The sequence below is a fragment of the Artemia franciscana genome, chromosome 4, assembly GCF_032884065.1.
Source record: "Artemia franciscana chromosome 4, ASM3288406v1, whole genome shotgun sequence".
In the NCBI taxonomy this organism is placed as follows: domain Eukaryota; kingdom Metazoa; phylum Arthropoda; class Branchiopoda; order Anostraca; family Artemiidae; genus Artemia; species Artemia franciscana.
In genome coordinates, this window is record NC_088866.1 from 25,325,516 (window position 1) to 25,339,583 (window position 14,068).

The 14,068-nt window shown below is 37.2% G+C and overlaps 1 protein-coding gene across 1 annotated transcript in view; it reads left to right on the forward strand.

Annotated features, from left to right (window-relative positions):
- The window catches only part of LOC136026199 (MFS-type transporter SLC18B1-like), a 155,245-nt gene that overhangs the window by 41,239 nt on the left and 99,938 nt on the right, over positions 1-14,068 (forward strand). Inside the window, exon 5 of the mRNA XM_065702524.1 lies at positions 9,839-9,912. Within this exon, the coding sequence (XP_065558596.1) occupies positions 9,839-9,912 (74 nt within the window). The remainder of the gene's footprint in view (positions 1-9,838; positions 9,913-14,068) is intronic.

The following is a 14,068-nucleotide window of genomic DNA, read 5'->3' on the forward strand; positions in this document are numbered from 1 at the left end:
ATTGTACTATTATTGATGACTATAATGAAAAGTGTAGTTTATGAAATCCATGTAAATTGCAAAGCGGATATGCAGTGCAAATTAAAGAATGTAATTCCTGTCTAGAAGATGTTTGTGACTCTCACATTGGAGATTTCCTCTGTTCTAATTGTCCCCATGATAAATGTGATCAATAAGAAAATGCTTACCTTGGTATGATTGGGAAAACCCCAAATAATGTGTCAGTTTATTTTTAAGAAACTGGTATCGTTGTGGTTTTAAATTGTTTAGGGAGGAAGAACCTGGTCTACACTTCAATTGTTGGAATACTAAGAGTCTGGTTTTCACGGCATTGGTGTGAAGATACTGACTGCTATGATTATAAACCTACTGATTTTCATTTGGCTGTTACAGAAAGTGATTCTTTACATGAGAATATTGTACGTGACATTGCTACAAATAAACAAATTGCAACATGTGAATTTTATAATGTGAATGAAAATACTATTATTGACATTAAAAGGGATATAATAAAATGAAGTTACATTATATTGTACAAAATATGATCCTAAATTTGATTGCCAAGAAGAATAGAAGTTGAATTCTGATGTACTCAGCGATTTCGACACTTTAATATCTTTTCGATTTGATACTTTCTATTGTTTTTAACTTTTTATAATTCATACTCGTAAAAACCACCAAGAATCTCTTCATCCTTCATATGACGTATATTTTTAATTCATGTAACGATACGTTACAGGTTTATTGTCTAACTTTTTTGACACTTCAAGAAGTTCAGTGTACCACAAGTAATTCCCGTTTTCAAAAATAATCGTTGTTCAATTGATTTGAACTGTATCACCAACAATGAATTTCTTCTTTTCACTTGCTTCCCTTCATTTGAATGTTATTTAAGGAAAACTTCGTGTATTGTTACCCTCGTGATGAACTCCAAGAGGACTAAGATTGGACAGGGATCAACGAGGGTGTTGATTATAAATCAACATGATTTTATCTAAATCTTCAATAAAGGCAGCAGTATTTTTCAGTGTACAACATTTGGAGATTAAGAGTAGAATTGTTCTCATCAAACGTTCAGCCAATGCCACCTTTATTTGACTATGACTAGCTGACATCATAGTTGAAATTGTGCTTGTAAACTGGTTAAAAGTACTGTTGCTTAACATTTAAATTACAAGATTTATGTGCCAGTCTACAAAAGTTACTCCCTCCGGATAAATTGGGATTGCTGAAATGATCATGGTCGTGGACTGATGTTTCTTCAATACCGTCAAAAAGTTTCCCCTTACATACCCGAAACATTTCTCTATTTTAAATTGCTAACTCTTCCTCTGATGATAGTCATTGGATAGTTTACACTGCGAAGCCGTGAAATTGACTTACTGGCTGTTTTAATAAGTGCAGCCTTAGCAGAGCCTGTACAATCATTCCCGCCCAATGTCTCAAATACCTTTACTAATTGTATGGCATCACAGGTTTGTTTGAGCATGGCCATAAGAGACCGCAATCGCTTCATGTTCTTTGACAAGATTTGAGTTTGATGTACGCACACATTCATGAGTTTGGCTTCGATGTCTAAATCCACCTTATCACTCTGCAAGAGCGAATTTCGGAAGTTTTTGAAACGTAAGATGCAGTGTCACCTGAAACCGTCTCAACGGACTGGTACCCATGACACTGACAGTGCCTCAAGTGACATTTTAACTTTAACTGTGTTTGGAAGGCTGATAGACACATCGGACAATAATGAAATGAAGTTTCCTTCTTCCCCTGACTTAAAACTCGACTAATGTGGGAAAAGGAAAAATTTCCAATAATATCAGGCTCACTGGCAGGATTGTAAAGAAGCCACACCCAATGTTTCACCGAAATATTCAACGGAGCCGTCAATGAATATATTACCTTACCTTAGACCTTAGTTCCTCCAGAGCCATCGGTGGCGCATAGGGCGTAGACAAAGCCTCTCCATTCGTCTCGCATTGGTGCTGCAGCGATGACGTCTTCCCATTCAATATATTAATATCTTTTTATCTTTAAGTTCGCCTTCTTCATATTTTGTGTCATATTGTAACACTGTCTTAAACACCAATCTTTAAGTGCTCATTATGACTCTTGAAAATGTCTATCCCCTAAATTTTTACAGGATATTGCCCCATAAACAGTTAAAACCTACTTTGGGTAACGCTGACCCTTCCCTACCCCCCATTAGCTGCCAAATTTACCAAATATGCATTAGTGGCATCCCTTTTCTGGGGTTTTTCGCCTGCTACGAGGACCACGTACTTGAAGCACTGAAGCTCTGTGTCAACAGAAAAGTGTTTTACACCTTGTAATCTCCTTAAATCAACTTTTTATGTTATCAACTTGTTCCTCCCACCTCTTAAAACAAAGTCCTTTTTAAGTTTTGTTACATTTAAATTAAAATTTTCAATAAACAAAACCCCGTCTCATTATAATTGTCTTCTCTACTAAAAATGCTACCCGCTTGGTCGGAAAAAACTCCCTCATAATTTGTGCAAGTCCGGACGAATTGTCTACTTGTCTGTGCAGGCAATGCGAGTACACCTCTCCTGACTTTTCATTAAAAAATATTTTTGAGCGATGGATGCCTTTCTTCTCTCCCGTCCATTCCCTCCCAAATCTGTTTTTCAAGTAGAGCCCGAATGTTGCCTACATAAGAGTGGAGTATCTCTATTGGATCCCTATTAATAATACCACTTGTGAGAGTATTCAAGAGGTCTCCAAATATTGCGCTAAGCAGAATTGGCTAAGTAAAACTCTGCTAATTTAGAGGGTGAGCCAGCTCCACTTTGTCCTACTTCCCCCTCATGACTGTCATTGTGAAGGGTGAACATAAGTTCTTCAAGTATCCTGTCGATCTTGGTAGACGGAAACCAGTCTAAAACTTAGTCTATAAATTCCGTATCGACGTCGAGATCCCCTCACAAACTAGTTTAAATCAAAATTGGGGGAAGATATGCTAATCTGGCTTAACCCCGCACTAAAATACACTCGGTTTAAAATCGCGAAATTTTCATGGTAGCAACAATGTGTTCTCAATATAGGCCCCTTGAGTAGATGGTACTGTCGGTATTTGAACCTAAAAAATTATAAGAGCTTATTGGCTTATTGAAATACCTCTGATTTCAGCCCGAGAAACAATTTATATTTGGCTTAAAGAAGAATATATTATTAGTCTAAACCTTCTTTTGAGATGGCAAAGTGACCGTTCGGATGTGTGAATCTTTTGCTACCTAAGGGTGTAATGACCAGAAATTTTTCCATAAAAGGATCAAAGTGGCCGTTCGGTTTCGGTGAGGGTATTCTACCAGCTAAGGATTTATGAGCCAGAAAATACCCCATACATGTGGGTATGTTGCCTTCTTCTGGCTTTAGCTATTACAAAGTTCCCTCACCTTGAAATTTTGAGTCTTTAAATACCTACGGAGGGGATGGTGCTTATAATGCCCACTGGTATAGCTCCTATGCAATAAAAATCAGTCAGCAAATCCTCAATTATATAATTTAAATAGTTTTCGGGAATGTAGATAAAGAATATAAATTGATATTCCCTTGAAACACTTTATTTTAAGCTCTAAAAAGAACATTATACTGAAAAGAAATTTTGTAAGGTGAAATGGAACATTTTATTAATATGAGGACTAATGACTCTTCAGACCCTTCGGAACGAATGGATAGGGCCCTCAAATGTCTTGCATTAAACTTAAAACAGAACTTTAGTTTAGTTATTTCTTTTTGGACCGGCAAGAGCAGCATCGGTTAGGACCCTTTATTTACCTAAAAAGAAGTAGTTACTTTAGCAGTGATGAAAAGTCCTATTGGGAGATGCCCTCAAATCCTCCTCTCAAATCCTTTCTTAGATGGCCAGGTGGGGTCCCATTAGTAGCATTGAACAAAGGGACTGTCTTTACTCGTCTTTAACTTTAGGCCAGTCTCGGACCCTCAATGTTCTAAAGTCTGAAAAATTTATCTACAGCAAAAATGTTGTTTTTACCGTTAAAGCGGGATGAAAATTTCATTTCTTTGGAGGCTAGGGGGTCCTCAAAACCCCTCAGAACTATAGAGAGGGCCCTGGTATTTTCCTCGTTATAAAGCTCAAAAGAAAGCTAGTTTTTTGGATTGGCAATACCATCAAAGTTCTAATAGATTGAAAAATTTATCCTTGATAAACAGTTAGTTGATAGACAGTTAGGGCCCTGGTATTTTCCTCGTTATAAAGCTCAAAAGAAAGCCAATTTTTAGGATTGGCAATACCATCAAAGTTCTAATAGATTGAAAAATTTATCCTTGATAAACAGTTAATTTTTACCGTTAAAACATGACGAAAAGTCCATTTCTTTGGAGGTTAGGGGCTCCCCAAAGCCCCATAAGACTACCAAGAAGCCCCTGGTATTTTTCCCATTATTAACCTGAAAAGCAGCCTATTTTTTAGGATGGGCAATACAATCGACCTCCCTCCAGGGATAGCGAACATGACCTCTCAATATCTTACTTATTCCACCATGCCGAAAAATGCTCTTTTACCGCTGAAACATCAAGCTCTACGAAAAATTTCAATATTTTTCGAAGAATTTTACTGACGCCTGGGCTAGCAACTCCATATTGCGTGGTAACCATGTCCTCCCCGTGCTTGGTGGCTGAAGGGACAGCTTTCTCGCCAAATATGGGGGACACAGGTCTCAATGGGCCGACAAATTCACCACCTTGGCTGTTGAGGGCGGGAGGACCCACATCATGGCCTTGTAGAGTGAAAGTGGCCGCACTCTCGCCGCTTTGCTGGGAGCTGCAGAATAGCCCGCATCTTCACTTTGTAGGGTGGAGGTGGTTGCATCATAATAGCACGCCTTTGCCCTTTTTGGGGGAGGAGGGCACTTCTCAGATACTCCTTCAATGGAAATAATATTGGAGTCTTTTTCAAATGGTTGTCCTCTAAATTTATAGTTTGCCATTTAATTCGCTTCTAGTAGCCCAAGCGCCTAGGATATTCAAAATTCGTGTAAAAAATGAATATTTAAATTTTTCCAAATAACTCTAGCCGAATTTTAACATATACCCAGTTAAACTCACTTCTAGCTGCCCATGCGCCAAGCACGTCATCAAATATTCTGAAATAAAGAATAATTTTTTAGTTCTCTCATAGGTCCTTTTTTTAAATTTGGGTCTAATAAGCCATGCATAGTAAAAAAAACATGGTTTAAAATATGCTCCTATGTAGGGGGAAGGGGTCTTGCATAATAATTCATTATTATAATCAAAAAGAAACTTGTCGGATTTCCCGCATGGAATGTTCGCTAAAAATTAAATCAATTTGATCATTAACTTTTAATTTTAACGAGAAATAAACACTTTTTTTCTAAAATGCTTCAATTGAAAATTGATCCTCTTCACAGTGAAAAAATTGTCTTTCTGATGGAATTTGAATGATAATTTAGCAGGAAAAGGAAGTATAAATGATCCCCTATCTAATTGAGGAACGCTAGAGTGAACTTGTAGCGCACATGATAACTAAGCTTCAACCCAATATACCTGCTTATGGAAATGTTTAATCTAGGTAGGTTGGCGCAATTCATGGTGATTATGAGTTAGCGCATAGGGAGGGCAGATGGTTAGCCTATAGTGAGCTGTTTGAGTGCTTTAAAGCGGACAGGAGTAAAAGCTTAAATTTTGCAACAAAAATTCCATAAATTTATCGGCGATGGAGCTATACATTACTATGAGGGAGCAGGGTTTTACTTTTTAATTTCATATAGCGAATTATACTAGGTCTTATATGACTTTAATCTTGCCTTTTTTGGTGGGGTAGAGGGTATCCATAATACACATAGAGATTAACTTGCATAAAAGCAGAAATCCAATCTTTTTTATCGTAGTACACTAGCCATATCTAATAGTATGATCGCCTGAGACTTGGTTTTATACCCTCCCGAAAACAAAGAAAATAATGTGGTCCCAGTAGAAGAATAATTGGCCATTGTATGACGGGAATCCCCTATTCCTTGGAAAATCAGTAGACGTCTAGATTCTAGAAAACTTCGATTCTTGTTCCTGGAAATAACAGGGAAATCCTTTGTCTATGTTACCAACAATAAGAACAAAGGCTCTGTGTGTGAAACAGAAAAACATTGGGTCATGATCTATTTGGGCTGTCACTACTCGGGAGGGTCCTTGAGGTTTTCCCCTATATCCTTAGGTTTTTAAACAACCAAAAAACTGTTATGTAGCGTTTGCGTCTCCTCCTTGTTTTGGCCGGGCTCCTGAAGGTTCTTTCTTGTCTTGCGTAGACTTTTGAACATTTAAGAAAACAAAGATATCCTGAAGAAGACATTTGCATAAATAAACAAACATTTCCTATTAATATAAAATCAGGTTTACTATACCATTACATAACAAAAAAGTGTACTATAGCCTTATATAAGACCCATTTGTAGGTAATAGCGTCTTGAGGGGTTAGTACCTCCTATAGTACACCTCCTATTTGTCTGCCCGGATCCAAAAGTTCTCACTACTTGCATCCTCACAGGTTCGTTTAAACGAGTTTCTACAATAGTGGCGGGATCATTCCGAATGTTCAGAGTGAATTGCCATAATATGAATTGTGGAGTCAACAATTCATAGAAATTTTCCATAAAGTTCACAGAAATCTTTCAGAAAAGTTGCAACTGGCGACCCCTTTCGCTTTTAAATAGCTAAATTTGAAAACTTTGATCAACGGCTTAATTCGGTCCTATCAAAGACCTTAGCAGCCATTTAATCATTGTCTTTGTCCTTGCAATATTTTGGAACAAGAAATCCAGAATGGGGCAAAGGAAATCAAAGCATTCATTACTGCAAAATCGCTTCATACAAATATAAAATATAAAATCATAGATTAGACACAAAAGTCAAACCCTCAGGACATATCTATCTTCTATATGTATAAAAATAAGTTGTCTGTCTGTCGAGTGACGTCATTATAAGGATTGAGCTGTATGTAAACTGAAAAAGAAAGAAAAAAAACTAAAAAAAGGAAAAAAAAGAAAAATAAAGGCGAAAAAGAAAACAAAAAAAAAATCTATATATATTAAAATAAGTTGTTTGTCTGTCTGTCCGCATGTGACGTCTAATTTATTTCATCATATACCAATTCAAAAACGAATGCATACAAGCTGAAGTAGCTGAGTTGGTAGAGCGTTATGTTTCAGGTTTTAGGTCCGAGAGGTTCCAGGTTCGAACCTTGAATACAAAAGAAGAAAAAAAAACTAAAAAAGGTAAAACTACAAAAAAACTAAAAAGAAACTACTAAAAAAAACTAAAATAGCTAAAAAACTAAAAAAAGGTAAAAAAGAAAAAAACTAAAAAAAATAAAAAAAGGTAAAAATTACAAATAAAAGCAAAAAGAAAAAAAAAACTAAAAACTAATAAAAAACTAAAAAACTAAAAAAAAACTAAAAACTGAAAAGAAAAAAAAAGAAAAAAGGAAAAACTGAAAAATAAAGGAGAAAAAAAAAAAAAAAAAATAAAATAGGTAAATATATTCAAGCCGAAGTAGCTGAGTTGGTAAAGCGTTATGTTCCAAATTTTAGGTCCGAGAGGTTCCAGGTTCGAACCTTGGCTTCAGCATTAATACAAAAGAAGAGAAAAACTAGAAAAAGTCAGACCGGGACGCAGGGAATATAAATGACGACCGAGACACTCAAAGAGAAATTACAGACTGGGACACCGGGACACAAATGACGACTGGTACGTGCGTGTCGACTGACGTCATGTTTGTGCCTCGACTGACGTCATGTTTGTCGACTATAAATGACGACTGGGACACAGGGCACAACTACAACGGGGACGACGGGGGACACTGGGGGATATATAAATGACAATGGGGACACAGGGAATGTTTGAATAGCAATCACCATCAACAAAGCTCAAGGGCAATCATTAGAATAATGAGGTACAGATCTGAATACGGATTGTTTTTCCCATGGGCAATTATATGTTGCATGTTCAAGAGTCGGTAAACCTGATAATCTATATATATGTAGGTGTGACACTGGGACACAACTACAATGGCGCGTAACTAATATGGCGCGTAACGACTTACGCGTGAGGGGGGCTTGGGGGGCGTGAAGTGCCCCCACCAACTAGGTGTTGGCGCGAAGCGCCACCCCAACAGCTAGTTATCTATAAAAATGTTGTCGATATTGATCGTCCGTCCAAAATATTGTGAATTGACTGTCTCACTAACGAAATTTTAATTCGATAGCTTTATAACTTCTTAATAGTTTTCTAATAGCTTTCTAATGATGTATTGAAGAAGCTAGCTTATTCGCGTGAGACTTTCAGAGTAAAGAGTTTGTTGATTGACCAAGAACAAAACTACAATCTTAAAAAAAATCGTCATAACCCCCTTACAAGGTTTTATGGTCATGAATCCAGTGAGAGTAAAGAGAAATAGAGAAAAATCGACAATAAAATGAGAAACGCACACTAAAATAAAAAGAATGGCTCACCATTATCCATCTTGTATGAGGTATGTAATAAGGAGAAGCCCAGAGACATTCACCACTTGGTAACATGAAAACAAAAGTTGAATGAAATAGAAAATAAACAGAACCATAAAAATAAAAAATAAAATAAGAAAAAACCGCTTAGAAGTAAAAAAAAATGTGGCTTTTTGAAGGTATAAAACCAAAGGCACTAACTGACTTAGGAAGAATATTCCAGGCATCAGGACAGGCATTCAGGGCTCAAAGCCCGATTTGACTGACTGTGTGAATGGGATAGAATGTCGAAGACACATTAAAAATGTAAAGACACCTGGAATCAAGCAATGACTTTATAGCAGAAATATTTGTTTCAAGGATAAGGCTCCTGACTTTATCATATATCTTAGAGAACTTCATAATATGGAGCATCATATAAGGAAGAAAAGGTCGATATTCATACACTAATGTAGTGAGAGACGAAACTGGTAGACGAGACTAAATAAACAAAATTAATTAAAAACGAAAAATAATAACAAGAAATAACAAATATATCATAAAATAACAAAAAATGTAATAAAAGAAATAATTAAATATGAAAGGGAATTTTTAGAATCAGTCATGGGAAACGTATTTAAGTGTCCTAAGAAATCAGACATTCCGATCTTTAGGTCTATTAAGAAACACCTCCCCCTCCCCAAAAAGAAAAACATGAAGAAAAAATCATAAAGCCTGACGTCCGTTTGAAATTTGTAAACCAATTTGATATAGATTTCAGGCTGCAGCACCGATGGTATTCGTCAGTGGAAGCATCTATAACAGTAGATTTTTCATAACTCTGAACCACTCTGAACCAACTTTAGTAAAACTAAAAGACACGTCTTTTAGTTTTACTGCTGATGATGAACACTGTATATGTGTTCGAAATATCCAGTTAAATAATTTTATATCTATTCACTGTCAATAAAAAGGTATCATCCATATTTTGAACTGTTTTACTTTCGTCATGGAAAGGCAGTGTGGTCTTCGAAGTTATCTAAGCCATCAAAGTATTGCCATGTTCCACCGGGGGGGGGGCTGTGCCCCATGTTGGAAATTACGTATCTAGAACGTCCTGAACCATTGATGGCGATATTTTCTTTTTTTATTTATTTCTTCCTTTTTATGCTTGATTTAATATCATCTTCTTTCCTAATTTCTTTATCTTGTACTGTTTTATGCTAAATACATAAACATAGCTTCTTTGAAGCCATTTTTGTGATTCTGAAGATGAGAAATGTATTGTATGTCATAATTGCTTGCTATGTAAACTGTCTAAAAGGCCTGCATATCTTCTGTGTATTTAAATTTTTGTATTTCAGTTGAATTTGATTGGTGTGAGATTTGCCTTTGTCAGTGGCATGCTGATCAGTGGTGTCTGCTGTGCTCTTTCAGGGTAAGTTGTTTCAAAAGTTATTGAAAAAAGCGAAAAATTAGATTGAAAAGCTAAAAAACACAATTACTTTTTTCAAAGCATCTATTAAAGATTCCCTTGAATAATTTTTGGGGTATATCATTTTCCCTTAAGCCATTTTAGCTTTATGCACTATATAGTGGTAAACTATAAGTATTTATAGTATAAACGGTTCTGGGACAGTTCTGGCTCTCTAACCATTCATTGTGAACAGAAAACATCGTAATATTAAAAATGCAGTGACTCTGTCCGAATACCAAGACATACCGAAATTGAAATTGAAAGCCGTGATTTCTATGGTTTTCTGCTTCGATGTTTGAAATCAAGTTTTTGATATTTTTAGGGCAGAATTACATTTCCGTCAGTGTTGTCAAGTTGAACCACGAATACAAATAAGCAAAACTAATTAGTAAATTTCGGCAGTGCTGTTCTTCAACATCCAACATTAACGATCTGCTCATTATTAAAGACAGCTATACCTTCTTAATCTGTTTGTAGCCTTTTTCTCTCTCATGTTTTTATGGTGCTTGGTATTTGCCAAGTGACATTTAGCGATCGCAATTTCTGTCCGTCGGTCTGTCTGTCAGTCCCGGTTTTGCTAGTTCGGGTTTTTCCAGATAAGCTAGGGCGATGAAAGTTGGCAGGCGTATCAGGGACCAGATCAGATTAAATTAGAAATAGTCGCTTCCCCGGTTCGACCATCTGGGGGGAAACGAGCGAATGAAATAGTTGAGAAGCAATTTATTTGCGATAAAACAAATGGTTGTTGTTATTATGTGTGTCTCGTTGGTCTAGTTGTATGATTCTCGCTTAGGGTGAGAGAGGTCCTGGGTTCGAATCCTTTACGACTTCAATTTTTACATGAAGAAGATCTGAAACTAGATACTCGATTAATGTAGCGACCGCTGACAGTTGGCACGTGTATCAGGGACTGGACCAGATTAAATAAGAAATAGTCGCTTCGCCAATTCGTCCAATTAGGAAAAATTAGAAAAAAATGAGGAATGAAAGTCCTTAAGCCGAACTGGCCAGCCATGACAACAAGCAACAAAGAGAGATAAAACTAAAAAAAAAACACATCAAACTAGACTGCAGTCAGTAGAAAGAAAAGAGAGGAAAGAGTGAAACAGCGTGGATATTTTGTCTGTATCTAAACTAGGGGTCCTCTAAACAAATTTGATATTTAGAAGGGTCCTGTGTCTCAGAGCTCTTATATTAAATCCCGACCGGATCCGATGACATTGGGGGGAGTTGAAGGGGGAAACCAGAAATCTTGGAACACTCTTAGAGTGGAGAGATCGGGATGAAACTTGAAGGGAGTATAAGCACAAGTCCTAGATACATGACCGACATAATCGGACCGGATCTGATCTCTTTGGGGATTTGGGCTGGGGGGGGAGATTTCCAGTGCTTTGGCTAGTTTGGCGCTTCTGGACATGCTAGGACGATGAAATTTGGTAGGTGTGTGAGGGACCTGCACAAATTGACTTGATAACAGTTGTTTCCCCGATTCGATCATCTGGGGAGGGCTGGAGAGAGGGGAAATCGAGAAAATTGAGGTATGTTTATCTTACGAATGGGTGATTGGATCTTAATGAAACTTGATATATAGAAAGATATCCTGTCTCAGATGCTCCATTTTCAATTTGGATCGGTTCTGGGGACGTAGGGAGTGGAGGGAGAAACGGAAATCTTGGAAAACTCTTAGAGTGGATAGATCGAGAGGAAACTTGATGGGAAGAATAAGCACAAGTTCTAGATACGTGATTGACATGACCTGACCGTATTCCCTCTCTTCGGGGGAGTTGGGGGGATTCCTAGTGCTTTGGCGAGTTAGAGAATAAGCAAGGACAAGTTATAGATACGTGATTGGCCTAAGCGGACCGGATCCGATCTCTTTGGGGGAGTTGGAGGGATTTCTAGTGTTTTGGCGAGTTCGGTGCTTCTTGTCGTGCTAGGACGATGAAATCAGTAGCTCTAGTACCGAGTCTAATTTTAGATTCCGACTTTGTCGCAAGTGCCATATGAGCTCTTGGCTCTTGTTTTTTTTTTTTTTTAATTCAGCACAAGTTACAACAAAAAACAGCTTAAGTGCATATGAAAGTTTTTCAGAGGCAACGGTATTGCCTATGATAAAGGCCAGGCGGCTCCAATGTATTATTTTTTTCAACAGGCACTTCACATGGAAGGAGTCGTCTTATAAACTTTGGAGGGAGCTCATCCAATTGGAAATCGTATTTTCTAGTGCTCTTTTAAAGAGTCTAAAGTTATTGAACTAACCCCCCCCCCCAACCTCGTTTCTCTTAATTGTATCCGATAAAAATTTTGAGATAGACTTTTTGTTAAAAATGGTTCAAAGATCATATAAAAAAAACTGGTGTCGACACAACCCCAAGGGCCAGGGGGCTAGTGTTGTAAGTTTTGCCCTGGGGGTATATATGATTCCTATGGAAGGAATGTTCGTATAAGATTCAGAGAGGGCTCATTTGATTGGAAATTTAAAGTTCTAGTTCACTTTTTAACAGTCGAAAGAGATCAGAGGGCAACTAGCCACACCCCACCCCTTTCCCCTAAACCCATCCAATACAAATTTAAGTTAGCCATTTTTGAAAAATAGTTCAAATATCAGATAACAAAAGCTTCGGTGTCAATACAACTCCCCGGGGCCCGGGGGCAGGCGTTGTAGGTTATGCCCTAAGGGTATATGTCGTTCTTATGGAATGGATGCTCGTATAAACTTCAGAGAGGGAAAAGAGTCATGAAATGAGTTGTCCCCTCCGCAATTCCTCGCTCTTTACGCTAAGGCATTTAATTGTTTTAAAAAGTAGAATTGTGGCAAAGAGTCAAACTTTACCGTAAAGAGCGAGGGGTTGCGGAGGGGACAACTCATTTCATATACGGAGTAATTTCTGTTCGTTTTAAGTTTTAATGTCGCTCCTTACTTTCAGCTAAAAAAATTATTTTTTTTTTATTTAATTTCTGAACGTTTTTGAATTAATGCATGTTTGGTTTTGGCTCTCCGCACTTAAATTATTAAAATGAAATTTGTATATTAATTCTTTTTTTGGCTAAATGGCTTTCTCTTAGTTTTGATCAGACGATTTTGAGAAATAAGGGGTGGAGAAGGAGGCCTAGTTGCCCCCGAATTTTTTGGCTACTTAAAAAGGCAACTAGAACTTCTAATTTTTAACGAACGTTTTTATTAGTAAAAAATATACGTAACTTAAGAATTAACTTACGTAGCAAACTTTCATAACCTTATATTTTTATTATGTATACGAGGGGGTTTGTACCCTCGTTAATACCTCGCTCTTTACACTAAATCGTAAGTTTTGTCCCAATTCTTTAAGAATGACCCCTGAATCAGAAAGGCCGTAGAATAAATAGTTGAAATTACTAAAAATACTTTAGCATAAAGAGCAAGGTATTTATCTCCTCCTAAATACCTCGCTCTTTATGCTAAAGTATTTTTAGAACCCCTCATATGCGTAATAATCTCTGTTCGTTTTAATTTTCAATGCTACTTCTTCCTTTCATTTGAAAAAACGTTTTCATGTTTATTTTTCATTGTTTTCTTATAGTAATGCTAGAGAATCCTGCGCCCTTGTCATTGAATTTTTCTTCCCCCATGACAGATTCCTCCAAGAAAAGATCCGATAACATAACCCCCTCTCCTCAGCCCCCTGAATAAAATCCCCCTGAAAACGTCTGTACACTTCTCAATAACCATTACTATATGTAAACACTGGTCAAAGTTTGTAACTTGCAGCCCCTCCCCCAGGGATTGTGGGGGAGTAAGTCATCCCCAAAGACATAGTTATTATGGTTTTCGACTATGCTGAACAAAATGGCTATCTCAAAATTTTGATCCGTTGACTTTGGGAAAAAAATGAGCGTGGGAGGGGGCCTAGATGCCCTCCAATTTTTTTGGTCACTTAAAAAGGGCACTAGAACTTTTCATTTCCGTTGGAATGAGCCCTCTTGCGACATTCTAGGACCACTTGGTCGATACGATGACCCCTGGGGAAAACAAAAAAAAAAACAAAAAAAAACGAACAATTAAACACGCACCCGTGATTTGTCTTCTGGCAAAAAATACAAAATTCCACATTTTTATAGATAGGAGCTTGAAACTTCT